Source organism: Marmota monax, unplaced genomic scaffold (assembly GCF_021218885.2).
Source record: "Marmota monax isolate L192 unplaced genomic scaffold, Marmota_monax_Labrador192_F-V1.1 WCK01_AAM20220418_F8-fsc00045, whole genome shotgun sequence".
NCBI classification, from domain to species: domain Eukaryota; kingdom Metazoa; phylum Chordata; class Mammalia; order Rodentia; family Sciuridae; genus Marmota; species Marmota monax.
Genome location: NW_026692132.1, coordinates 5,650,640 through 5,677,168, shown reverse-complemented (window position 1 = coordinate 5,677,168; position 26,529 = coordinate 5,650,640). Strand labels below are relative to the sequence as shown.

The window sequence follows — 26,529 nt, the reverse complement described above, 5'->3', positions numbered from 1 at the left end:
TTTGTATTGCTGAGTGGTATTCACTCATTGTGGATGTAACATATTTGCTTATCCATTCACCTACTCATGAGCACTTGTACTATTTCCAGTTGTGGGCTATTACAAATAAACCTGCTATGAACATTCACATTCAATCTTTTTGTGAACATAGTTATGATTTCTCTTGGGTAAATGCCTAGGAGTAGAATAACTGTGTTGATTAACTTTTTTTTTTTTTAACTACCAGACTGTTTTCCAATTAGCTGCACCAGTTTGCACATGCTCCGTATCCCTTGCCAAATACTGGTATGGCAGACTATTTTAGCCATTCTGGTGGGTATGTGGTGGTAACTCATTATCATTTTAGTTTGCACTTCCCTCATGCCTAATGATGTTAGTCATTAAATGAGTTGCTAATTTGCTATTAATATATCTTCATCAGTGAAGTATTTGTTTAATTTTTTGTCCATATAAAATTAGATTGTCTTCTTTTCATTACTTTTGAGAATTTAAAATATATTCTAGCCAGGCATGTTGGCACACACCTGAAATCCCAGTGGCTCAGAAGGCTGAGGCAGGAGGATCACGAGTTCAAAGCCAGCCTCACCAATGGTGAGGCGCTAAGCAACTCAGTGAGACCCTGTCTCTAAATAAAATACAAAGTAGGGCTGGGGATAACTCGGTGGCCAAGTGCCCCTAGGTTCAATCCCTGGTACGAAAAAAAAAAATTCTAGATTCAAGAACTTTTTCAGAAATATATTTTGTAAAATGTTGCTATTATTTTTACCTCACATTTCTATTTTTGTAAGAGGTTGTTCAAAGAACAAAAGCTTTTAAATTTGAAGAATGCAGTTTAATATATATTTTTTAATTTTATAGTTCATGCCTCTGTGTCCTGTTTAAGAAATGTTTGCCAGAACTAAGGTCACTAAAATTTTCTCCTTGATTACTTGTAGATGTTATGGCTTTTGCTCTTATCTTTAGATCTATGATCTCTTGAGTTAATTTTAGACATAACATAGAGTCAAGTTAATTTTAGACATAACATAGAGTCAAGTTTCATTTTTCTGCATCTCAATATCTAATTTGTCAAAAAAGCTATCTTTTCCCAATTAAATTCTCTGAGCACCTTTATTGAAAAATCAATTAATATATGTGTGGGTCCATTTCTTAAATCTATATTCTACTGATGTCTACTTTTATGCCAATACTGCAATGCCACCATTGTAATACCTTTAAAAGTCTCCAAATCAAGTAGTTTAAGTTTCCCAAATCTGTTATTTCCTAAAGTATCATATAGGTTTTTAGTAGGTCTATTTCATTTACTTACATATGCCTCATCCATTCTATTTTTCGAATTTTTCTTTTCTTTTCCAAATCTTGCCTTCTCTTCAGTTTAGAAAAGTGAAATTCGCTTTTCTTTTTGCCTTCCATCACTTCTTTTTCATCTGGTATCCAAAACTATTGAGAAATGAAAATTGAGATATAAAGTGTTGACATACTGATTGTGGATTTCTCTTGCTATAGATAAGAACTTTTTTGTCTTCATCAGGAATATACCAAGATAGAAACAGGAGAGAGGATAAACCTTTTCAAGGTATTTCCAATTAAGTCACCGGTGAGAAATACATAGAGCCTTCAGAAGCACATGCTATAGAAAAACAAACAGTATTTATGGACTAAAGTACTTTGTATTTGGCAAGTTAATAAGTAGACATATTCTAAGAGTGTTTCTCGTCTCACATGAACAGATCTGAACTACACTTAGTGCTGTTGGCTTTTGATGAATCTATCCCTTAATGATTAATCAACCCTCCAGGCACACTCAGGATACATACTTCTATTTTGTCCTAAGTCTATATGGGTTCCTCTGAATGAAACTTTCTCCTAACTAGTTGCCTACTTTCCCACATCCAATTCATCTCCCATGCCCAATCACACTATGTAACAAAGAATTTTCTACCACCCATAACACCATGTATTTGCCTTTATTAAAGTACTGAACATACTTGTTGCACTGAACTGAAATATCCTGTTTACTTAACTGTCTCCCCAATTAAAATGGCAAACTATTTGAGGGGAAGAATCATACCTTTTTACCACTGTATGCCTAATGCTTGCACGATTGATAGAAAGTCTGTTGAATGAATTCACACTTCATGTTTCATACTTAGTATATAAAAGTATATATAATCTATATGCCAAATATATATAATCTGAATTCCAGAGAATATCTAAAGATGGCCTAATATTAAAGCTGATTACTAGAAGTACAAGTAAATGTTAAGAAAAAGAGATAAATTGCTACTCTTAGAATTATTAATCCTAGAACAGTTTAAGCAAATTTTATCAATAACTAGCAATTATTATTTTTTAAAATGTTCAAAGAGAAAACAGTATCTAAATGTATAAAATTTAAAATGACTAATATTTCTCTTTTCTTACTCTATCAGAAACAGGCCTCCAGCCATTGTTTTCTATACGATGATACCAGCCACTATGATCCTCTTCTTGAAGATGATCATTTTTATTATGCAATGTATGTTTTGCTGGAAGATTTGTGTAATCTCTAGGGCTGTTAGCACACAAATCTTCAATATGTCTGTGAGTAAAAATTTTATAGTATATATCAGGTGGAAATTTAATCTGTAGATGGAAAAGTTCAAAGTATTATTGTAATGCAATTACAAACATGATTATCATTTTTAAAAATTCATCTTTTAAATTTTACAAAAATGTGCTTTAAGATTATTAAAGATTCATGTGTACTTACTCCACCTAATCTGAATCGTACATGAATGCCAGCAGCAGCATCTAGAAGTTCTGCCTATAAAAAAGTACATTACTCTTCAATGTTCTGTATATATCATCTTGCTGCTTCTCATTCTACTATTTTAAAATAGTTGCTGGATATTGATTACTTACAAAATAGATCAGGTGAAAAGAACTCAAATAATTAGTTTTAAATTAAAAAATTTTTTTCAAGCTAAAGACATAATCTCTTACAGACCCAGTAACTAAAATAGCTTATATGACAACTGAAAATAAAATGGTACCAAACTATTTCCTTTCTATACTACATACAAATATAAAAGTCAAGCAACTTATTATTCATAAAAATTAAGTCATCATTAAGTCATATATGATTTACATATAAAATATTATTTTATAAATTCAGGAAAAGAAAGATGATTGGTCAACCCAAGTTCAACACCAGATGATCTTTCCTAATTAGGTTTTGTTAAATCAAAAACCCAGGTTTAAAAATTGTAAGTATTACATATAATAGGTTTTCTACATTGTAGTGCTTTGTTCAACATCTCTAGCAATTAGAGAAATGTAATCAAAACTACTCTAAGATTTCATCTCACTGCAATCAGAATGGCAGCTATTAAGAATACCAACAACAATAAGTGTTGGTGAGGATGTGGGGGAAAAGGCACATTCATACATTGCTGGTAGGTCTGCAAATTGGTGCAGCCAATATGGAAAGCAGTATGGAGATTTCTTGGAAAACTGGGAATGGAACCACCTTTTGACCCAGCAATCCCACTCCTCCATCTATACACAAAGGACTTAAAAACAGCATACTACAGAGACACAGCCACATCAGTGTTCATAGCAGCACAATTAACAATAGTTAAACTGTGGAACCAACTTAGATGCTCTTCAACAAAGGAATGGATAAAGAAAATGTGGTATATATAGGCAATGAAAAATTATTCAGCATTAAAAGAGAATAAAATCAGGGCATTTGCAGGTAAATAAATGGAGAATATAATGCTAAGCAAAGTAAGCCAATTCTAAAAAAACAAATGCTGAATGTTTTCTCTGATATAAGAATGCTGACTCATAATAGTGATGGGGAGGGAGCATGGGAGGAATGGAGGAACTTTAGATAGGCAAAGGGGAGGGAGGGTAAGGGAAGGGGCATGGGGGTAGGAAAGACGGTGAAATGAGATAGACATCATTACCCTAAGTACATGTATGAAGACACGAATGGTGTGACTCTACTTTGTGTACAACCAGAGATATGAAAAATTGAGCTCTATATGTGAATATGAATTATAATGCATTCTGCTGTCATATATAACAAATTGGAATAAATTTTAAAAAATTTTTAAAAAAAGAAAAGCTAGTTCAGGAATAGAAATGCACTAGACCTTAAGAGATGGTGAAAGGAAGTTTGGAATGAAGTAAGAGCACAGGTAAGAGAAGCTGATAGGGGGGCTGGGGATATAGCTCAGTTGGTAGAGTGTTTGCCTCGAACACACAAGGCCCTGAGTTCAATCAATCCCCAGCATCACAAAAAAGAAAAGAAATAAAAGAGAAAGAGAGAGAGAGGCTAATGGGGATATGAATAAAGGGTTACAGAAAAGACAAAAGATGCATCACAGACAAAATGTCTGTGTGATTTGGGTGAGCAGTGAAGGGAATTTTTGTGTTTCAAAAACAAAACTAACAATGAACTATTTAAAAAAAAATATTTATTTTTTAGTTGTAGTTGGACACTATACACTTATTTTATTTATTTATTTTTATGTGGTGCTGAGGATCGAACCCAGGGCCTCGCACATGCTAGGCGAGCACTCTACTGCTGAGCCACAATGCCAGCCCCACAGTGAACTTTTTAATGTACTCATTTCCATGTAACCAAGAAGCAATCAAGAATGCTGTTTCACATGTTTAAAAAAAAATGTGTTGTACTAGCTCTGAATCATTATTCCTCTATCAGAGGGTAATGTCCCCCAGCTTTCTCTGTGTGTGTGCCTCTTGTTTCTCAATTCCCTATTGGCCTCTTGCTGGTCTTTCCTGAATTAACAACCAGGCTGAGAGATTGTGCTGTGGCAATATATGACACTACCAATCAAATCAGAGCTGAGCAGCTATACCAATTTAAAAAACAATTGAATTAAGAGCAAGAAAAACTTTGGGGGTTAAAGAGAAGCATTACATGATGATAAAGTGGTCAATTCTCTAAGAAGACATAAAAATCCCTGTGTATAAACCTAACAGAGCATAAACTTATATGAGGCAAAAATTGATGGAACTATAAGGAAAAACAGAGGAATCCATTATTATAGCTGGAGATACCAATACTCCTCTACTAATAAATGACAGATTCAGTAGGCAGAAAATCAGTAGGGTCACAGTTGACCGTGACAGCACCATAATTGACTAGATCTACTTGATAACACTTCATCTAATAGCAGAATCTACCTGAGAATATTCTTTTCAAGCTTATACAGAAGAAATACCAAGATAGACCATATCTGAGTCATGAAACATACCTTAATAAGTTTAAGATCAGCAATAGAAAGACAAGAGGAAAATACCAAATGCTGGGTATTATAAATAAAAAAATATGTTCAATGAGAAGTCTACAATACAATAATAAAAACTAGAAAGTACTTAGAACTAAGTGAGAAAAGAACTTATCAAAATTTTCAAAATATAGCAAAAACAATGCTTAGAAGAAAATTTATAGCATTGAATTCATATGTTGAAAACAAGAAAGATCTGAAATCAATAATCTAATGTTCCACCTTAAAAAGCTAGAAAAAGGGGCTGGGATTGTGGCTCAGTGGTAGAGCGCTTGACTAGCATGCATGAGGCACTGGGTTCGATTCTCAGCACCACATGCAAATAAATTTTTTAAAAATAAAGGTCCATCAACAACTAAAAAAAATATTTTTAAAAAAGAAGCTAGGAAACAAACAAACAGTTACTTGGGAGGCTGGGGCAGGAGGACAGTCACAGCAATAGTAAAAGATAACAAAGTTAGAGAACTGACATTACCCAATATCACAAGACTTGCTATTAAGCAAAAGCAATCAAGACAATGTGATATTGGTGAGAAGATAAACAAATACATGAATGGAGCAGAAGAGAAAGCCCAGAAATAGACCTGAATAAGTATAGTCAACTGATTGTTGAAAAACAAGAAAAAGTAATTCAACGGAGAAAATGTCTTCAATAAATGGTGGTGCAATTCACAATAGCTAAATTATGGTACCAACCTAGATGCCCTTCAGTAGATGAATGGATAGGAAAACTTTGGTATATATACACAAATAGAACATTACTCAGCATTGAAGAGAATAAAATCATGGCATTTGCAGGTAAATGGATGAAATTGGAGACTATAATGCTAAGTGAAGCAAGCCAATCCCCCCAAAACAAAGGCTGAATGTTTTCTTTGATATGAGGATGGTGATTCATAATGGCCTTGTGGGGGAGATATGGGAGGAATGGAGAAAATTTAGATAGGGCAAAGGAGAGGGAGGGGAAAGGAGGGGGCAAAGGGGTAGGAATGATGGTGGAATGAGTTAGACATCATTACCCTAATACATGTATGAAAACTCAAATGGTGTAAAAATACTTTGTGTACAATCAGTGACTTGAGAAATTGTGCTCTATATATGTAATATGAAATGAATTGCATTCTGCCATCATGTATAACAAATTAGAATAAACCAATAATTTAATTTTAAGAAGTGGTGGTAATGCAACTGGAGGAAAAAAGGAATATGATACAAATCTTATAAAATATTAAGAAGAAATCTAAATGAATTGGGTTGGGTGACAATTTTTTTTTAAGATACAACACCAAAGTTATGACATGTGGAAGAAAATATTATAGATGAACCTTAGTAAAATTTAAAATTAAGTTCTACTCTGTGAAGATTACAAATAGTATGAAAAGATGAGCCATAGACTAGGGAAAAAATATTTTCAAAATATATATCTAATAAAGGACTGGTATTGAAAACATGTGAAGAACTCTAAAAACTCCAAAATGAGAAAATGAAAAACTTGATTTAAAAATGGGCAAAAAGATATCTATAAAGATATCTTACCAATAGTGATATACAGTAAGCATATGAAAAGATGCTCAACCGTATATGTTATCAGGTATGTTAGTCAGGTTTTCATCATTGTGTCCAAAATACCTAACAACAACGATTTGGAGAAGGAAAGGTTTATTTTGGCTCCTGGTATCAGAGGTTCAGTCCATGGTGGGTTAACTCTATTTCTTTTGGCTCAAGAATAGGCAGAATATGATAGAGAAAAGGCAAAGAGAAGAGCACTCCATTCATGACAGCCAAGAAGCAGAGACAGGGGGCTGGAGGAAGAGGCTGGAGGGAAGATCAACTCTTCCAGGGCATGCCCCCAATGATCATCCAACTCCTCCAGTGTGCCTTACCTACCTAAATTACCACACAGATAATTTCATCAACGTAATTGAAAAATTGACTTAATTCACATCAATACATTATGCCCAACTAAAGAATACATTATGTCTAGATAAAAATTTACAAAAATAGACATGAAAAGATTGAAGTCACAATGCAATTAAGATAAATATTAGTAATAAAGAGATAACTTGGTAATTCCTCAATTTTAAAAGTACAATTCTAGCTGGGTGTGATAGTGCATGCTTGCAATCCTAGAGGCTTGCGAGCTAAGGCAGGAGGATCTCAAGTTCAAAGCTGGTTTCAGCAACTTAGCAAGGCCGTAAGCACTTAGCGAGATCCTGTCTCAAACTGAAAAATAAAGAAGGCTGGGGATGTGGCTTCGTGGTTAAGTGTCTCTAGTACCAAGAGAAAAAAAAAAGTACAATTCGAAATAACTTTAGAAATTCAAGTAGAAATTTGAAAGTATGTAAGCTGCAGCTAAAAGCATGCTTAAGTTAAAATTTATGGGCTCAACTACAAAATACAGTGGGAAATTATAAGTTCAGCATTCAGTTCAAAAAAGTTAGAAAAGTAACAGTTAATATAATTCAAAGAAATTATAAAGAAGGAAATAAGAAACAGCAGGACATGATGAACTAGAAAACAAGTCAGAAAGGCATGAACAATAGACAGGAAAAATAAAGCTGAAATTTGGTTCTTTGAAAAGACTAATAAAGTGAAATTGGTCAAAAAAGAAAAGACAAATTATCAGGAATAAAAATTTAAAAAACTATTATAGATTCTAAAATATTAGAAAGATCATAAGAGAATATTATGAGCAATTTTAACTTCAACCTTAATAAATTTGAAAATTTAGATTAAATGGACAACTTCATAGAAGAATACAACCTATCAAAGCTAGCAGAAGAATAAATACAAAATAAGAATACACCTTTAACTATATATTGGATTTATAATTTAAAATCTCACAAAGAAAACTTCTGGCACAGATGGCTTCACTGGTAAGTACTTATTATCCTCCTTTAAGAAAAAAATAACATTTAATGTAAAAACTAAATCTAGAAAATAAGTGGAGAAGGCACATTTTCCTATCTGTTTTAGGAGGCCAGCTAAGGTTTGTTTGTTTTTAAACTTTTTTTATTTGGTCTTTTTAATTATACATGACAGTAGAATGTATTTTGACATCGTACATAGGAGTGTAAGTTCCCATACTTGTGGCTGTACAAGTTAAAATGTGGAGTTATACCATTCCTGTATTCATATATGAACATAGGAAAGGTATGTCCAATTCATTCTACTGTCTTTTCTCTATTCCCATTCACCTTCCCTTCCCTTCATTCCCCTTTGTCTATCCCAGTGAACTCCCATCCTCACCTCCCACTTATTGTGAGTTAGCATATGCGTATCAGAGAGAATATTCGGAGGCCAGCTAAGTTTGACACAAAAATCTTGACAAAAAAAGTACAAAAAAGTAAATTACATGTTCTACATGAACATACATGTAAAAATTTCAACAAAATATTAGCCAACTGTATATATTTGGGGATACTTAAAAAGACATGACCAAAATGTGTGTATTCTAGGAAACTTAACAAAAGAAACAGAAGAAAAATAATACATCAATTAAAGCAGAAAAATGTCTCTGAAAACTTAATCATTCTTGGATTTAAAAAAAAATGATTGTAGCTTAACAAAGAAGGAAACTTTCTTAATCACATAAAAGGTTTCTACAAAACAACTCAGTAGCACAATTCCTATTTAATGATAAAATACTGAAAATGAGACAAAGGTCATCATTTCTATCAATCATTATTTAAGGTTCTACTCAATGCAGAAAGAAAAATAAGTGATGCATAATGTTAAGAAAGGGGAAAATATCTGAACATGATATTTTTTCTATAGAAACTCCAAAATAATTCATGTTCCAATTATTACAATTAATAAATGAGGATTATAGAATTACTGGAAACAAAGCTAATATATAAGAATTGATTATCTTTCTATATGTTAATCAAAAATTTTGTAATTACCATTTATAGGAGCAAAGAATAAGGTATAAGTCTAATAAAAGATGTGTAAAACCTCTATACAGAAAACTATAAAACATTATTGATAAAAAAATACATAAAAAGTAAATAATGTGGCCAAATGGATTTTCCAGAAGAAAGTGCTGATATGAAGTTTGGGTGTCACAGGTTTACTGTGGGTCAACAAACAATCTATGAAATAAGGAGAAGAAAGATGAACTGGACAAAGGAAGAATTTGAACTGCAATGCAAGCCCCACAAAACCTGGGCCAATCATGCAGGGAGCTCTAAAATGAATTTTGTCCACATCACAAAGACCTTTAATACCCTTCTGCCCACCTACCACACTCTGCTTGGTCCCTGGATGTGGGTTGCCCTGGAAACAGTTGACTTAACATGAAAGCAGTTCTCTGCAGAAAATGGAGAAACTGAAGATGGTCACAGCCAGCAGGAGGCTGTCTGCTGTCTATAATACCCCAAACCGAGTAGTAAATCCATCTGTGAAGACAGATTTGAGCAGCCCATCTCACATTTCCCATAAAAGTTCATGGATTAAAGCTCTCAATATTGTCATGATGTCAGTTTTCCTCGAATTGATCTAAATATTCAATACAATACCAATTAAAAATCTCAATAGGTGTTTAACAGCCTTTACTGTGGTAAAATATAACATAAATGTACCATTAGTGACATTTAGTTGTTTCATAATGTTGTATAGCCACTATTGACTTGCAGAATATTTTCTTCACTCCAAAAGGAAACCCTATATCCATTAATCAGTTGTTTCCTCATTCTTCCTTGTTTACAGGCCTTGGCAACCACTAGTTTTTCTCTTTATTAAATTCTCTATTTTATCAGACATCTCTATGTATCATTTTCCTTTGCCTACTCCTTCCCAACTTTTGAGTCTTCCTGTTCTTGCTTTGTCTGCTATCCCTTAGTTGCAGGTAGTATATGACTAAATACTGGATCTGGGACTGTGTGAAAATGCTGAAACAAAGGCAAGACTCTTGCAGGTCCCTTGGGAACTGCCAGGTAGATAATAAATCACAACTACAGTTTTTGTGAACCATCTCTGTATTTTGAATCCTGGTTCTCGTAAGCCACCCCAGAAATTTGGGCCTTTTGTTTTCCTGGCTGCTGCCAAGTTGGAGAATGGGGACCTTAGATGGGTAAGCAAAAAACACCTCAATGTTTGTTTTGTTTTTAGTACTGAGGATTGAATCCAGGGGTTCTTTACCCTTTACCTCTGAGCTACATCCCCAGTGCTTTTTTTTGTTTTTTTTTTTTTTTTTTTTTACTTTTTGTTTTTGAGACAGGGTGCTTCTTAAGTTGTGAAGGCTGTTCCCAAACTTGTGCTCCTTCTGCCTCAGCCTCCCAAGTATCTGGGATTACAGACATGTGCCACTGCTCAGCCTGGAATGCTTTCTTAACAAGATTTGGTGACCTTTACTTTCATTAGAAAAGGCCCCCTTTTAAGTTTTTAAATTATTTGATTTCAGAGTTCTGAAATCTAATTCAATCCTCAGCACCACATAAAAATAAATAAATAAAATAAAGGTACTGTGTCCAACTACAACTAAAAAATAAATATTTAAATTTAGATTTCAGAGTTCTGATAAGGTTGATTCTGACAGTTGCTCTTAGAGTCCCTATTTCATCATTGTCACTCCACTAATAGACTAGAGTAGGAGGCTGGAGATTAATAAATTAAAAAGTTTACATGAAAATATAAGACATCTAAGAATAACCTGGAGGAGTCTTCTCAAAGAAGAATTATAATATTGGAGAACTCTATCATAGAATAGACTTGTTATAAAGCTATTGTAGTTAAGACCAGAGTAGAAAAATAGACCAATGGAACAGAGTAGAAAACTCAGGAACAAATAAATACATAAACTACCTCTTGATTTATTATAAAAGTGGCATTGTAAAAAGTCAAATTTTTACTAATTCTGCCCCTCCTAACTTTATTATGTACACATAAAATTTACCATCTTACCCATTTTAAGTGTGATATTAAATACATTCATAATGTTGTACAACTATCACTGTCATCATCTTCATAATTCTTTTCATATTGAAACAACGTTGAATGAATAAATGCATACCCCAAAGCGTACTATGAAATTCTATTCATATGTAGTTCAAAAATGGGAATCTAAAGTGTGATGTTAGATTAGTGCTCACTTTTTAGAAGGAAGCATTGGCAGTAATTTTCAGGGCATCTGAAGGAGGCAATTTGGAGTATGAAAACATTGATCTGGGAGATGATTCATTTAACTATATACTTTATGAAGTTTCTGCATGTACATAATATTTCAATAAAAGGGTTTAATAAAACAAGTATGCACATACTGAATTGATAAAGTATTCATATATTTTAAGGAAAAAGATAAGGTGTTATAATAAATAAATAATGTCCTTACCTCTTTAGGATTAATATATTTTACTATCTGATGTGGTTCTCCTTGTCTTCTTAAATTAATCAGACTTTTAAAGTGTTGAAATACAGCAACATTCTAAAGGTTCAAACATAAGATTTTGTAATTTGCTGTTTGCCTAATTAGGGCAAAAATAAAAACTATAAATACAGATTTTATGAACTTTAGTTGGATTTTTGGAAATATTATCCACTCAGGGTTAGCTTTGATAAGCCAGTTAATGTTGGCATTATTCTCATAAAGAGTTTTACCCTTAAATTTACAATTGCATCACCATGGGCTGTAAATAAAATAGCCAAAACTTTGGTTAGTCACCTCTGTTTACTCTTCAGAGTAATCTAAGAGAAAAACAAAATGTAGTTGACTGGTTAAGAAAACTGAATACAGCATAATATTATCTGTATTCAACTCTTATACTTACTAAGACAAGGACCCAGGACAAGCTGCTTAACATCTACTGTGCTCAGTTTCTTCATGTATACAGTGGGAATGAAAGTGATTATTTCACAAAGCAATGATGATGAATAAATGTGTTAATATTGTAAAGCACCTAGAATAGTTCCTGGCACAGGAAAGAGCCCAGTAAACATTAAGTTATTAACACTACAGAATCCCCCTTACTCCCAAAGTAATTCCCCTGATTTACAAAACCATCTGCTTTTCCCATTTGTGCAAATTTACTCAATCAACCCTACGTAATTCTTCTATCTTGGAAAACTGTTTCTTGGGTAATCCTCCCCTCATATCTTGTCCACCTGAAAGCCCCTTAGCAATTCTTGGTAAACTCCCTGCCTCCCCTATTTGTTTATGTTAAGTTACATAAAATAAATTCAAAGTGAAGTAATACATAGTATCAACATAACAGTATGAAGCCCTATTGCAATTGTTTATGGACAATGGAGAAGCCCATGTCCAAACAATTAGTATTCTTTCTGAAAAGAATACATAGCTCCACCAAGTAAAATGCCAAAATGGGTAAACAAGAAAATTTAATTATGGCTCAAAATCTGACTAGTATCCTATAAATATGTAGATTACTATATTATAGCTATCTACTAATGCATAACTTAATATAAGTAGAATTGCTAATGACCTACTGCCTTCAGAAATAAAGGTTTGGATCAATTCCCAGATAAGGAGCCACAACCAGCTGAGGCACTTCCTAAAGAAAAGGAAATATGGGGGCTGGGGTTTTGGCTCAGTGGTAGAGTGCTCACCCAGCATATTCGAGGCCCTGTGTTCGATCCTCAGCACCACATAAAAATAAATAAATAAAATAAAGGTATTGTGTCCAACTACAACTAAAAATTAAATATTTTTTAAAAAGAAAAGGAAATATGGAGTGGTGAGCAGAAGAATAAAGTTAAAAATATCATAATCACTTTCAGAAACTAGTATTTATCAGCATTTCCTTTTTATATTTATATATAAATATTAACCAATTTTTTTTCTTTCTTTTCTCTCTTGCCAATATCCTTTCAACTGAATGTAAGGTATGCTAATGATGGTATAGTTATCAGAATAATGCTCACCCCAAAGATGCTCAATCCTAATCCCAGGATTCTGAAAGTAAGTTATATGAAAAGGAGCAATTAATATTGCATTAGCACCTGGCATGGTGGCACATGCCTGTAATCTCAGAGACTAGAGAGGTTGAGACAGGAGGATCACAAGTTCAAGGCCAGGCTCAGCAACTAAGTGAGACCCTGTCTATTAAAAAAACCTGAAGATGACTGTAATGTGGGAAGATTAGACTGATATGATTAAGGTCTGCCTAAGGGTCTGTGTAAGTGAAAGCAGGGAGGAAGAAGAGTCAGTGTCAGAGTGATGTGAAAAAAAAATTGACAAAGTCATTGCTGGATTTGAAGATGGAGGAGGAACATGTGCTAAGATGTAAGAACCATTAGAAGCTGTAAAAGGCAAGAAAACAATTTCGTCCTTAGAGCCTCCAGAAAGCAGACAGTCTTCATGACATATTGATTTTAGCCCAGTTAAAATGTTCAGACTTTTTACCTCCAGAAATGTAAGAAAAAATTTTCCCACTTTTTTATTGGTGCAATGTAGTTGAGATAATGATGGGATTTGTTATTACATATTTGTACATGTATACAATATAACAATATAATTTGGCCAATATCACTTCTTCCCTCCCTTGCCACCTCCCATCCCTTGGTCCCTTTTCCTCTACTGCTATCCCTTGGATTTTCATGAGATTCGTCCCCACCTTTCTTTTCCTTTTTCCTCTTTTTCCTCTCTAGCCTCCACATATAAAACATATGACCCTTGAACTTCTGAATTTGACTTATTTCACTCAACATAATGGTCTCTAGTTCCATCCATCTTCATGCAAATGACAATTTCATTTTTCTTTGTGGCTGAATAAAACTCCATTGTACATATATAGGAAACATTTTCTTTTTCCATTCATCCATCTATGAACACCTAGGTATTGTGAATTGTGTGACTATAAACATGGGTATGCATATATCATTATAGTGTGCTGACTTTTAATTCTTCAGGATAAATATTGAGACTGGAATATATAGCTGGTCATATGGTGGTTCCATGCCTAGTCTTTTGAGGAACCTCCATACTGATTTCTATAGTGGTTGTATTAATTTACAATCCCACCAGCAGTGTAAAAGTATTCCTTTTCTGCACATCCTCTCCAGCATTTATTAGTGTTTATATTTTTGATGACTGCCATTCTGACTGGAGTACGATGAAATCTCAGTGTAGTTTTGATTTGCATTTCCTAATTGCTAAGGATGCTAAACATTTTTTCATATATTTGTTGGCCGTGTATATTTCTTCTTTTGAGAAGTGTCTGTTTAATTCATTTCCTTGTTTGTTAATTGGGGGGATGGTTGGTGTAAAGTTTGAGTTCTATTAATCCTCTGTCAGAAGAATAGGTAGCAATGATTTTCTCCCATTCTTTAGGTTCTCCCTTCACATGTTTGCTTTGCTGTGCAGAAGCTTTTTAATTTGATATCATTCCATTTTTTAATTTTTGGCATTATTTCCTGAGATTTAGGAGAGCTTTGTTTTTTAAAGCACTAGGTTTGTGACAATTTTTACAGCAGTAATAAGAAATTAATATGTCTTTAACCTTACATCTAGTATTGAATTTATAAGATACCATAGGAAGAGTATGCTCAGCAAAAACAGGAAGAAAAATGATCCAAAGATGGATAAAGTTTCTTTTGGGAAGGGGGTGAATATGTTTTGGCTTATGTGAGGTTTGCTTCATGTTATGAATTAAATTGTAAAATTTAATCATTTTAATGTTGACTTTACTTAGAAGTTACAAATGGCCAATAAACACATGAAAAATACTCGGCATCAGGAAAGGCAAATCAAAACCACACTGGGGGCTGTGGCTCGGTAGTGGAGTACTTGCATCATATGTGTGAGGCACTAGGTTCAAATTCTTAGCACAACACATAAAAATAAATAAAGATTTTTAATACAACACTGAGATTCTACTTAACATCAACTAAAATGACTATTATAAAAATAAAACAGAATAATAAACAGAAAATAAAAAGTATTGGCAAGGATGTATGTGGAGAGCGGTGACAGTGATTGGGAGACTAGTGTCTGAGACTGGTGTCCCTGATGACTTCATGGCAGTGGCATGCTTGGTACCTGGGAAAGTTTCTGTGCAAAGATGCAGGATGCTCTCCATGGGGAGGCTCTGTGCTAGAGTCTGATTAGCCTCAGCCTTGCTCTCAGGCACTCAGCTCCTTGGAATGAAGAAATTCCCTCTCTAAGACAACCACAATGTTTCACCAGCTCCCTGCTGCTGAACCTGCCCATATAATAGTAACTTTTAATAATGGACTTTCTTAAGAGCTATATAAGCTCCTAACATTGCACATTGCAACTGTAGAATGTAACTGAGGAATAAGCTGCATTATGTTGCTAACTCTGTAACTTTCATGAATACAAAGAATAATGCTTACATAGTCTTTAATCTGATTAATGAGACATATATAATAAAGATTGCTGGTGTAATTCTTCAGACCTGCTTCTCCATCAGAGAGCAGCGTTCTACCCAATCCCAGCTATTTATTTCACAATCTGAGTTCATGAGTCTTATTTCTTCCAATCTCCCATTGCCCCTAGCCAAAAACTGCTAGTTTAACTGTGCTGGTTACAGCAGATGTACAGAAATTAGAAACTTTGTACATTACTGAGAGAAATGTAAAATAGTACAGCAACTATGGAAAGCAGTTTGGTGGTTCCCTCACAAAGTTTAACATAGTATTATAATTTGACACAGCAATTTGAATTTTAGATATATACCCAAAAGGATTTTTAAAAAAAGATAGGGCAGAGGGGTAGGAGGGGGCATGGGGTTAGAAATGATGGTGGAATGTGATGGACATCATTATCCAAAGTACATGTATGAAGACATGAATTGGTATGAATATACTTTGTATAAAACCGGAGATATGAAAATTTGTGCTCTATATGTGTAATATGAATTATAATGTCATATATAAATAAAAGAAATTAATTTTAAAAATCCATATAATTGTACCTTGATATCATTGTAACTTTGGAAACAATATAGCAACAGGGTGTTCTTTGAAATGAAAAAAAAAAAAGGTTTATTGAGAAGATCAGCCTTGAAATGAATCAATAAAACCAATACTTCATCATTACTACAGTAAAAATATTTTACTAAAATTTTTGTCTTAAATATGAAGAAACAGAATTTGTAACTAAATGGATTTCATCACATTGACAACATTTTCCTCCTTTGTACTTTTTGGCTCTTACAAATAAAATTTCCTTGAGCAATCAAAAAAAAGTGCTCAAACAGATACTTGAATATGAATTTTCATAGCAGCATCATTCACAGTAGCTCAAAACTAGAAACAGCCCAAATGGCCATTAACAGATGAATGGATAAACAAAACAAAACCAAACACATAAAACCCCAAACTTACTTATATGAGGTACCAAAAATAGGAAATTAATAAAGACAAAGTAGAATAGAGGTTACCCAGGCAGGTCTGGAGAGTAAGACAGTGTTAGTAAGACAGTATTATTTAAGGGTGTAAGAAGTTCTGTTTGGGATGGTAAAAAAGTACTGAAAATGGATGGTGAGGATGGGTGTACAACATCATCAATACATCTTATATGCCTAAAATGGCTAAAATTGTAAATTTTATGATATATATACTTTAGCAAAATAAAAATAAGCACTACTTAAAACAAGAATAAAAATGTGTTCCTAATGTTTCAAACCAAAATATAAGTGAATTATATAACAACAGAACAAAGGGGAAGGGCATAACTTGTTGAGATTTTTATATTAACTGGAAAGTACTAATTTATGGCAAACGCTAATTAATCAAGGGCAAATAGTAGGGAAACACACTAAAAGAATATGTAAGTATTCTAAAGATCTATTAAGGTATAGCAAACTAGTGGTGGTGTTAAACAACCATTGTTTAATTATACTCACAATATGGGCCATGGTTATGGGTTATACTGGTAGGGCATAGTACCAGGACTCTTTTTTTTTTTTTTTAAGAGCATTATAGTTATACATAGTGGTTGGGTTCATTTTGACAAAATCATTCATGCATGGAATTTGACTTCAATTCCTGTTCCTTCCCTCCCTCTTGATCTTCTACTTTACTGATCTTCCCTATATCTTTATGGTATCTGATTCCCCCTTCTTTCCCTTATTTTTCTCTTACTTCCACATGAGAGAAAACATTCAACCTTTGACTTTTTGACTAATTTCACTTAGCATTATGTTCTCCATTTCCATCCATTTACCAGCTAAGGCCACAATTCCATGCATGTACATTTTTATATATAATTTTACTTGTTGATGGGCCTTTATTTTATTTACTTATATGTGGTGCTGAGGATGGACCCAGTGCCTCACACATGCTAGACAAGTGCTCTAACACTGAGCTATAACCCCAGCCCAATTTAATCCTTCTTCATGGTTGAATAAAACTCCATTGGGTACATATACTACATTTTCTTGATCCATTCATCCACTGACAGGCATCTGGGTTGACTTATCATCTGGGTTGATAAGTATTGATCTTATATCCTGCTGCTTTGCTGAAATCATTTATCAGCTCTAGAAGTCTTCTGGTAGAGTTTTTTGGCTCTTCTAGACATAGGATCATATCATTAGCAAAAGGGAAAATAAGTGTCAGACTATTTTTATCCCTTAATTACCTTCTTTTCACTGATTTCTCTAGCTAGAGTTTTGAAAACTATATTGAATAGAAGTAATAATAATGGACATCTTTGTCTTGTTCCTAATTTTAGAGGAACTGCTTTCGGATTTTCTCCATTCAGTATAATATTAGCTTTGGAGTTGCCATTTACAGCCTTTATAATATTGAGGTAAGTTCCTTCTATCAGTAGGACAGTCTTTTCTGACTTCCACAGGAACAGACTTCAGCTATGATGACTGAAACACCTGGAAATGACTGGGATGACTCAACTGGGGCAGTAGTTCGGTGACCACAATTCTAGCTGTCATGTTACTTCTCTTGGTTCTTTGCCAACTTAATTTGCTAAAGATGGAATATCAAAGACGTTTTTTCACTTATCTGATAACTGAGCTGAAATAGTTGAAACAGCTGGTAATGGCCAATCATTCATCTCTGTAGCCAGCCTTTCTCTGAGAAAGCTTGGGCTTCCCTTCAAGCATGGCAGTTTCTGGTCAGTTGTTTATCTTACATGGTCATAAGATTCAGGACAGAGACATTGACACTGCAATGCTTTTATGAAATAGACTCAAGAGGTCCACTCAGAGGTCCCAGAACATTGTGTTCTCTTTTATTGGTTTTAGCAATAAAGCAAGTCACTAAAATAATCCAGATTCAGTGGAAAAGACTGTCATTCACCTCTCAATAGAAGAAACAGCAAACAAGTGATAGACATTTTTAATCAACCAAAACAATTAAAAAGTTGATACAGAAGAACATAATGGGATATCAAAAATGTTTAATAAAAAGAAAGGCAAAATTAGGAGGGGAACATAGGAAGAACACATCAGACAGGAAAAATAAACAGCAAGGTGGTAGCCAAGTAGTACAGTAATTATAATAAATGTTAATGATCTAAACATACTAGTTGAAAGACAAAATTATTTAGGATTAAACAAAATTAGTTACAAATATATTTTGTTTAAAATAGTCTTTACATAGGATATAAAAAGCTTGAAACAACAAGAGAGAGAAATGAATTATAGTAGATGGGTTAGAGAGAGAAGATGGGAGTGGAGGGGAGGGGAGGAGAAGGGGGTTAGTAGAAGATAGGAAAGGCAGCAGAATACAACATACACTAGTATGGCAGTATGTAAAAAAGTGGATGTGTAACCGATGTGAATCTGTAATATGTATATGGGGTAAAAATGGGAGTTCATAATCCGTTTGAATCAAATGTATGAAATATGATATGTCCAGAGCTTTGTAATGTTTTGAACAACTAATAAAAAAAAGATAAAAAAAGGGATAAAAAATTTAAAAAATAAAAATCCAAATTGGAAATATACAAAGTTAAATTGTCTTTATTTGCAGTTGATATGGTTTTATATGTAGAAAACTCTAAAGATTCCATCAGAAAGCATTAGAATAAATGAATTTATTAATGTTGCAGGATACAAAAAAAATCAACACGCAAAAATAGTAGTGTCTAAATACTAGCAATAAACTATCAAAAAAACAAATTAAGAAACAATACCACTTGTAATAGTTACCAAAAATACTTAGGAATAAATTTAACCAAGGATGTAAAAGACTTGTATGCCAAAAACTATTTTAGAAGAAAGAAATAAATGAAAAGATATCCCAGGTTCACAGGATATCATGTAATATCTATGTTATATGGATTATCATGAAAATATCAATATTACTCCAATCTATCATTTAAGTTGCTGACTCTAAATTCATATCCTTATTTGGTTTCCATTACAAACCAGTTCCTTCACTGGAACCCCCTTGAAGTGTATCTCGGCAAGTGCTTCTACCCAGCTTCCTCCAACATCATGCTACCTTCTATTTTGGGTTTTTCAGAAGTTAGATAATATTTCTAATCTGCTTATGAAATTCCTTCTGTCTGTTATGAATTAACCTTCTACATACATCATATCAATGGGATTGTGGAAGGATAGAAGATTTAAAAAAATGTGTGCTCAGAATATGAATCCACACACACTTATTTGTTTTTATACTTGGTTTCTCTGCTGTAGCCCCTTTAAGGCAAGAATGTATTGTGAAATGCCTAGCAGTGACAGGATTACATAATTATTCAAAGTCACATGGCCAGTTGGGTGTGGGAGAAAAAAGTTGCAAACGATAATGCTTAAGCCTAGATTGTGAGTCTGTTGACAGACACAAAGAAATATTTTAAAAGAAAATTACTGTTTTAGTGTTGGAAGTCAACATAGTTATGCCCCAGTTTAAGTTTTATGGCTTTTTTAGAAACAAAAGAGGTAAACAATAGAAGCTATTTTACAACATTTGATTAACTGATACAAAGGTGTTTTTATGTGCTAGAAACAGAGCCACAAAAAACTTCACATAGAATCGCCAGGAAAGATCAAGTATAGCTGCTATTAGAGAGAAAAAAGTGAAGTCACTTTAGCTCTTAGCTCTCACCCAATCAGGTAAGCCAACTTGGAATATTCCTCACAACTATGAGACCAACTCTGCCCAAGGAGGAGTACAATAAGTAACTAACACCTTAATCCAAATGCAATATATTATTAAACTACAGGCTCCTCAAGGGTAAATATGTCACAAATCTGATTCCCTAGTCAAAAAAACATTTAGAGGTGAAGGTCAAATGAGCCTATTAGTGATACTTTTACTGATAGCAGCCATTATCAAAGTGGCTAGTTCCATTGAGGAACTTAATATTTGTGAAACTAACAAAATAATTGTGTTTTTCTGAAATTTAAAGTCTGCTTTTAAAGTAAAGAGTAAAACACAAAACCTGAAAAACTAAAAAAACTACTGAATTCTACACTTTACACAGGTTAATTTTATGACATATAAGTTATAATCTCAATAAAGATGCTAAATAAACTCACAAGAAATTTTTTCCAGGCCCTCTGAATGACTTCTGCAGCCCTTTCTTTCCTTATATTTTCTATTTCTTTTTTCCCAGGCATTTGAAAGTCCTAAAATAAAAAAAAAACAAAGGATTTATTTAAAATCATTTTCTATACTCTACTATGAAACTGACACTAGAATACAGCAGAAATTTAATAGAGTTGTATGAGTGAAAAAATGAGATTTGGTATCAAAATATTTATAATAGGGCTGGGGATGTGGCTCAAGTGTAACACGCTTGCCTGGCATGCTCGGGGCCCTGGGTTCGATCCTCAGCACCACATAAAAAAATAAAGATATTGTGTCCACTGAAACCTGAAAAATAAATACTAAAAAGTACTTTCTCTCTCTCTCTCTTTAAAAAATATTTAAAATAAAAAGTAGTCTCTTATTATTGATTATCTAATTTTGTTCCAATTTATTATTTCTAATCCCAACAAGGACACTAAATAGCAGAGTTTATTAATATGCTTATAGTAGAGATGAGAAGACTGAACTAAAGGCTTAAGATCAAGTAGTAACAAAGCCAGTATTGAACTGAACTCCAGTCTGTTGTGGAAGTCCATGGTCTTTACATACTTTCTTGTTTGCTTGAAATAAAGTTCTCTTAATATGCAGAGAAACAGATACATTCCCAAAGTTGGATAGGCTTCTAATCTAGAATTAGAGGTGATAGAAGACTTTTTCAGTATAGCCCTTAACCACATTGACTATTTAATAAATCATACATTATTTTTTAAATGAAGCTTTACTATTAAGGAGCAAAACAAAATCACTATTTCTAATTCACAATTTTTATTCATACCATAAAGAATTAATAATAAAAGTCAGAAAGATATTCTAGTTTTTGACTGTGTTAGTCATATTTTCATCACTGTGACCAAAATACCTGACAAGAACAACTTCGAGGTGTAAAGATTTATTTTAACAAATGGTTTCAGAGGTTTGAGTTTATGGTCAGCCACCTCCATTTCTTTGGGCCTAAGGCAAGGTAGAACATCATGGTAGAAGGACATGGTAGAGGAAAGCTCCTTGTCTCATGCCAGTCAGAAAGCAGAGAGGGAGAAGAAAGGAACCTTTCCAAAGTATATCCCCAATGCCTGCTTTCTCCAACTAGATGCCACCTCCCTGTTGTCCATTCAGCCATCAATAGATTAATTCACTGACAAGGATAAAGCACTCATGATCTGATGATCACTTTCCCAAAGCCCCACTTCTGAACACATGAGACCTTAGGGAACATTCTAGATCCAAACTATAACAGACTCCCTTAAGAAATGTCAGTAAGCTAAATTCATATCTGTGCTGCTTAAATATTTATTACCCTAACAAGCATCTCCTTCAAAATTAAATGGTTAGATCGAAAATTAAGACTATTCCAGTATTGCTCCAATGTAATCAAAAGAGAGAAAGAAGAGCAAGAATTTTCATTTGTGTAGGTTATATAAATTATGTACAAATTTACTCATTTTTCACTGTATATATTGAGAAGAGGTATACATAAAATTTACAAGTAACTCATTGCTTTCGGTAGTTTTCTTACACTAAACCATAGAAGGAATGCTGATGAAGTTGAGACTAAAGATGTGGTTTAGATTTAGTTCATGCTGCTATTTAATGTAACCTTGGACAAACAGCTTAACATCTTTAGGCTTCAGTTTCAACATTTGTAAATGCAATAAATTAATTCCAAAGGCTATTTCAGTTTTACAACTTTTTGAATTTACTTTATAAAGGGCACAATACTCTAAAGGTCAAATATAAAGAAAAAGGGTGCTGCACTGAAGACAGGGAGACATATGAATTTTAAATTCTGCTTAAAATTTTAAAATTTTGAACTGTTGCTTATAAATGAATAATATGTATTTACAAGTGCCAAAATCCTGATTTAAACATATACACATCTAATATATGCATTGTATTTAGAGGTGCAGAGACCAAACAGTAAAACTATCTAAACATATACCATTTACAGAAAAAAATGAAAGAAAAACCTATTTATATATTTTCTTAATCTATTATTCTCTCTGATGTTTGAAATCATTTGAGATTTTAAAACTAAAGATGTTTTTCTGTGTATATTGTCAATTTTTTATAATTGAATTTTTTTTAAGAGTAAGAAGAAGGTTCTCCACGAGAAGTAATTTGTCTTTTTTTTCTTTCCGTACAAAGAGTCTTTACAATATAGAAGGCTGTTAGAGTCTATAAACAAGTCAGGATGGCACCTGGCATTTTGCCAGAGAAATGTTAGAGTCTGTAAACAAGTCTGGATGATGCCTGGCAAAATGCCAGAGGGAGTGGTTTGTGAAGTAACGCCAGTGAGACATTAAGTGTGGAGATTCCTGATTGGTTGACTGCTGTATCTAGTTTATGTTAATTAGATACGCTGTGTGGAATGTATAAATACTGCTCCTGTCCTACAATAAAGGGCTCCCACTCCTGCTGTATCAATGTACACAAGTTGCTCGTGTCACCCCCCGGGGTTATTTTGCTGCGGCCGGACTGTGGCAGAAGGCATAAGGAGATAAGTTAAGTCTTTGGTCTTTGAAGTAAGTCAGACCAGTGTTTTTTGCTTTTTGAGTTAGGATTTCTCTGTTGCCCACACTGGTCTCAAATTCCTGGGCTTAATCAATTCTCCTGCTTTAGCCTCCTGAGTGCTGGGATTACAGGCTGTACCACCCCTCCAGGGTTTAAAGCAACAAATTCTACCTCTTACTTAGCTGTGTAATCTTGCACAGTTACTTAATTTATTCAAACTTCAGTTTCCTTATTTGTAAAACATGAGGACTCACAGTACTACCGCATTGAATTGTGAAGGTTAAATCAGATAATACAGGTGAAGCATTTAGTACGATTTCTGGCCTACCAAAACCACTCAATAAATCACATCCATTATGACAATACAAATTATTTTCCAAAATAATAACTATTCATGTGCATTATTCTATTTAAAAAACTAATGTAACTAGAGCCAGGTGTGATGGCACATGCCTGTAATCCCAGCAACTTGAGAGACTGAGACAGGAGGATTGCGAGTTCAAAGCTTCAAAGCCAGCTCAGCGACTTAAGGAGGGCCTCAGCAACTTAGTGAGGCCCTATTTCAAAATAAAAAATTAAAAAGGGTTGGGGTGTTGCTCAGTGGTTAAGTTCCCCTAGGGATTCAATCCCCCGTATAAAAACACAACCCCAAACCTCACCAATGTAACTAAATATTTCAAGCACACTTACTTTTTTAAATTTACAAATAACTATTAGAACAAATGAGAGTAAAAAATACTATGGGGGGTGGTAAAAGATTTGTTAATTTTGATCAAAGAATACTTTTCTGACAAATATACTTTCTAGCCATCAGGTAGAGAAATATAATTTATCTATGTATTATATAACACTTCAGGGGGAAAAAAATCAATGTAATTTTTTTTTTTTTGTACCAGGGATTGAACTCAGGGGCACTCAACCACTGAGCCATATCCCAGCCTTATTTTGTATTTTATTTAGAGACAGGGACTCACTGAGTTGCTTTAGCACCTTGCTATTGTTGAGGCTGGCTTTGAACTCACAATTCTCCTGTCAGCCTCCTGAGCTGCTGTGATTACAGGTGTGCGCCACCACACCTGGTAGTTTTAATAATTTTTTAAAAATATTTTTTTATCTTTGTTTATTCATTTTTATGTGGTGCTGAGGATCAAACCCAGTGCCTCACATGTGCGAGGCAAGCACTATGCCACTGAGCCACAACCCAGCCCCATAATTTTTAAAAATATTGTCGCTATAACATTAAAAGAGACAAATACAGAAGACAGCTTTGCCATCTTAGATTTATCATAAAAAACCCAAAATTTCAAATTTAAAATGTGAGACAAAGAGATAATTATAATGAGTTTTAAGACATGGAATTCACGTCATTATTACACCTTAGTTTTCTTGTCCATGTTCTTTTTCAATGGAAAAAATGAAAGAATACAGAATACAGTTTATTTATACACAAAAGACCATAGAATAATAATAGTAGCATTCAAGATACTGGTAGATATCTTTCCCTAACATCCCATTAACATTTAAAATACAAAATTATTCATGATACTATATAGATGTTTACTTTAAAAGTTATGATGTAAATAACAGATAAATTCAAACAATAGAACTATAAAGAAAAAAGCAAAAATCATCCACTCCCTTCTCTTCTTTGAGGAGTGCATTCTTCAAAGGTCATATCTGTTGATATGTGATTCTTCCAGACATTTTCTTATATCTTTGAAAATACTGGTGCTGAGGTTGTGTCTCAGTGGTGGAGCGCTTGCCTAGCATGTGTGAGGCACTGGGTTCGATTCTCAGCACCATAAATAAATAAATAAATAAATAAATGTCTATCAACAATTAAAAGTTAAAAAAAATACACGTATGTGCAAACACACTGTATACACAAGTATGTATTCATATTTTATATATACATCTTATATAGCCACATGTACATGAACACATATAGTTTTGTTTGCATTAATGTGATCAAACTATACATGTTTAAAAAATTATTTTTGTAGTTATAGATGGACAGAATGCCTTTATTTTATTTGTTTATTTATATGTGGTGCCGAGGATGAAACCTTGTGTCTCATGCATGCTAGGCAGGTACTCTACCACTGAGCTACAGCCCCAGCCCCTAAACTATACATATTTTTTTAACTTAATCTGTGTTGGAAATTTTTCCATGTTAATGCATATAGATTTTGTTCATTCTTTTGTAGTTGCATAGTATTCCTGGGTGTGGATATGTTACTCTTTCCTCCATTATTGGACATTCAGGTTTTTTTCTGTTACAAATCCAAAATGAATTATCTATATACGTATACTTGTGTACACATGCAACTATTTTTGTTAGCTTTTCAGACTGCTTTGACAAAAGGTATGCACATACATATTTGCACTGACTTTCTCTGGAAGGGAATAAAATAAACTGCTGAGATTGATACATCGGGGGAGGATCCAGCAGATTATGAAATCTAAGTTCAGGAATAAAACACATTATATTCTGCATACTTTTATATTGATTGGTCTTTTCCCACAATGTGCATATAGTTTAGATATATGACTTCATTAAAAAAATAAAAATTTTGACTAAATTTTTGTTAAAAAATCTTGTCCAATTTATACCCAAAAATTTTCTAAAGGATTGCTTAATTCTAGATTTTACAAAAGTAAAAATCTAAACATAAGTAGGGTATTAGGATTACAGTGGGTCTTCTAATAGTCTCTCCAAGAACTAAACTATGTGATTTTTCTCTGTCATTAATGCATAGTGATTGGTTTTGATGCGTAAAGCAACACATGTACATATATTTGATATCATCTATTAGCATTATTGCTAATTTAGAAAAAAAACTTGAGCATTTTCCCAAATATATATCCAATTTTGTAGGTAAATTTAACATTGGGTTTAAAAAATTCCTTTTAATTGACTGTGTTACATGTGGGGCACTTTGTTCTAAATAATTTCACCCAGGCTTTCTGCACATACTTCTGTCTTCAGTAATATAGGCTTCAGAGTATTTAGAGTTTGCCAAAACAGTAAGTTAATAAGTCCTTTTGGAAGAATTAATGTCCTTATTTACTGAACATGTTTACTATCTCAATCTCTAGGTGAAAATTCCCTGAGGAGGAATGAAATTGACTATGCTATGTAATGTATGAATTCCACTTTTGTGTATAATATATCAATTAAAAAAACAGAAGGAAGACCAGTAGAATTGAGGGAGCATATCAGGGGGAGGGAGAGAAA

At 33.5% G+C, this 26,529-nt stretch overlaps 1 protein-coding gene across 1 annotated transcript in view; it reads right to left on the bottom strand.

Moving 5' to 3' along the window:
- Nucleotides 1–20,812, bottom strand: part of CUNH11orf65 (chromosome unknown C11orf65 homolog) — a 30,669-nt gene extending 9,857 nt beyond the window's left edge. Inside the window, exons 1-5 of the mRNA XM_046467128.2 lie at nt 20,732–20,812; nt 11,635–11,727; nt 2,753–2,806; nt 2,425–2,625; nt 1,310–1,440 (exon numbers count right to left, since the gene is read on the bottom strand). Of these exons, the coding sequence (XP_046323084.1) occupies nt 1,310–1,440; nt 2,425–2,625; nt 2,753–2,806; nt 11,635–11,727; nt 20,732–20,812 (560 nt within the window). The remainder of the gene's footprint in view (nt 1–1,309; nt 1,441–2,424; nt 2,626–2,752; nt 2,807–11,634; nt 11,728–20,731) is intronic.
- Nucleotides 20,813–26,529: the final 5,717 nt, after the last annotated feature.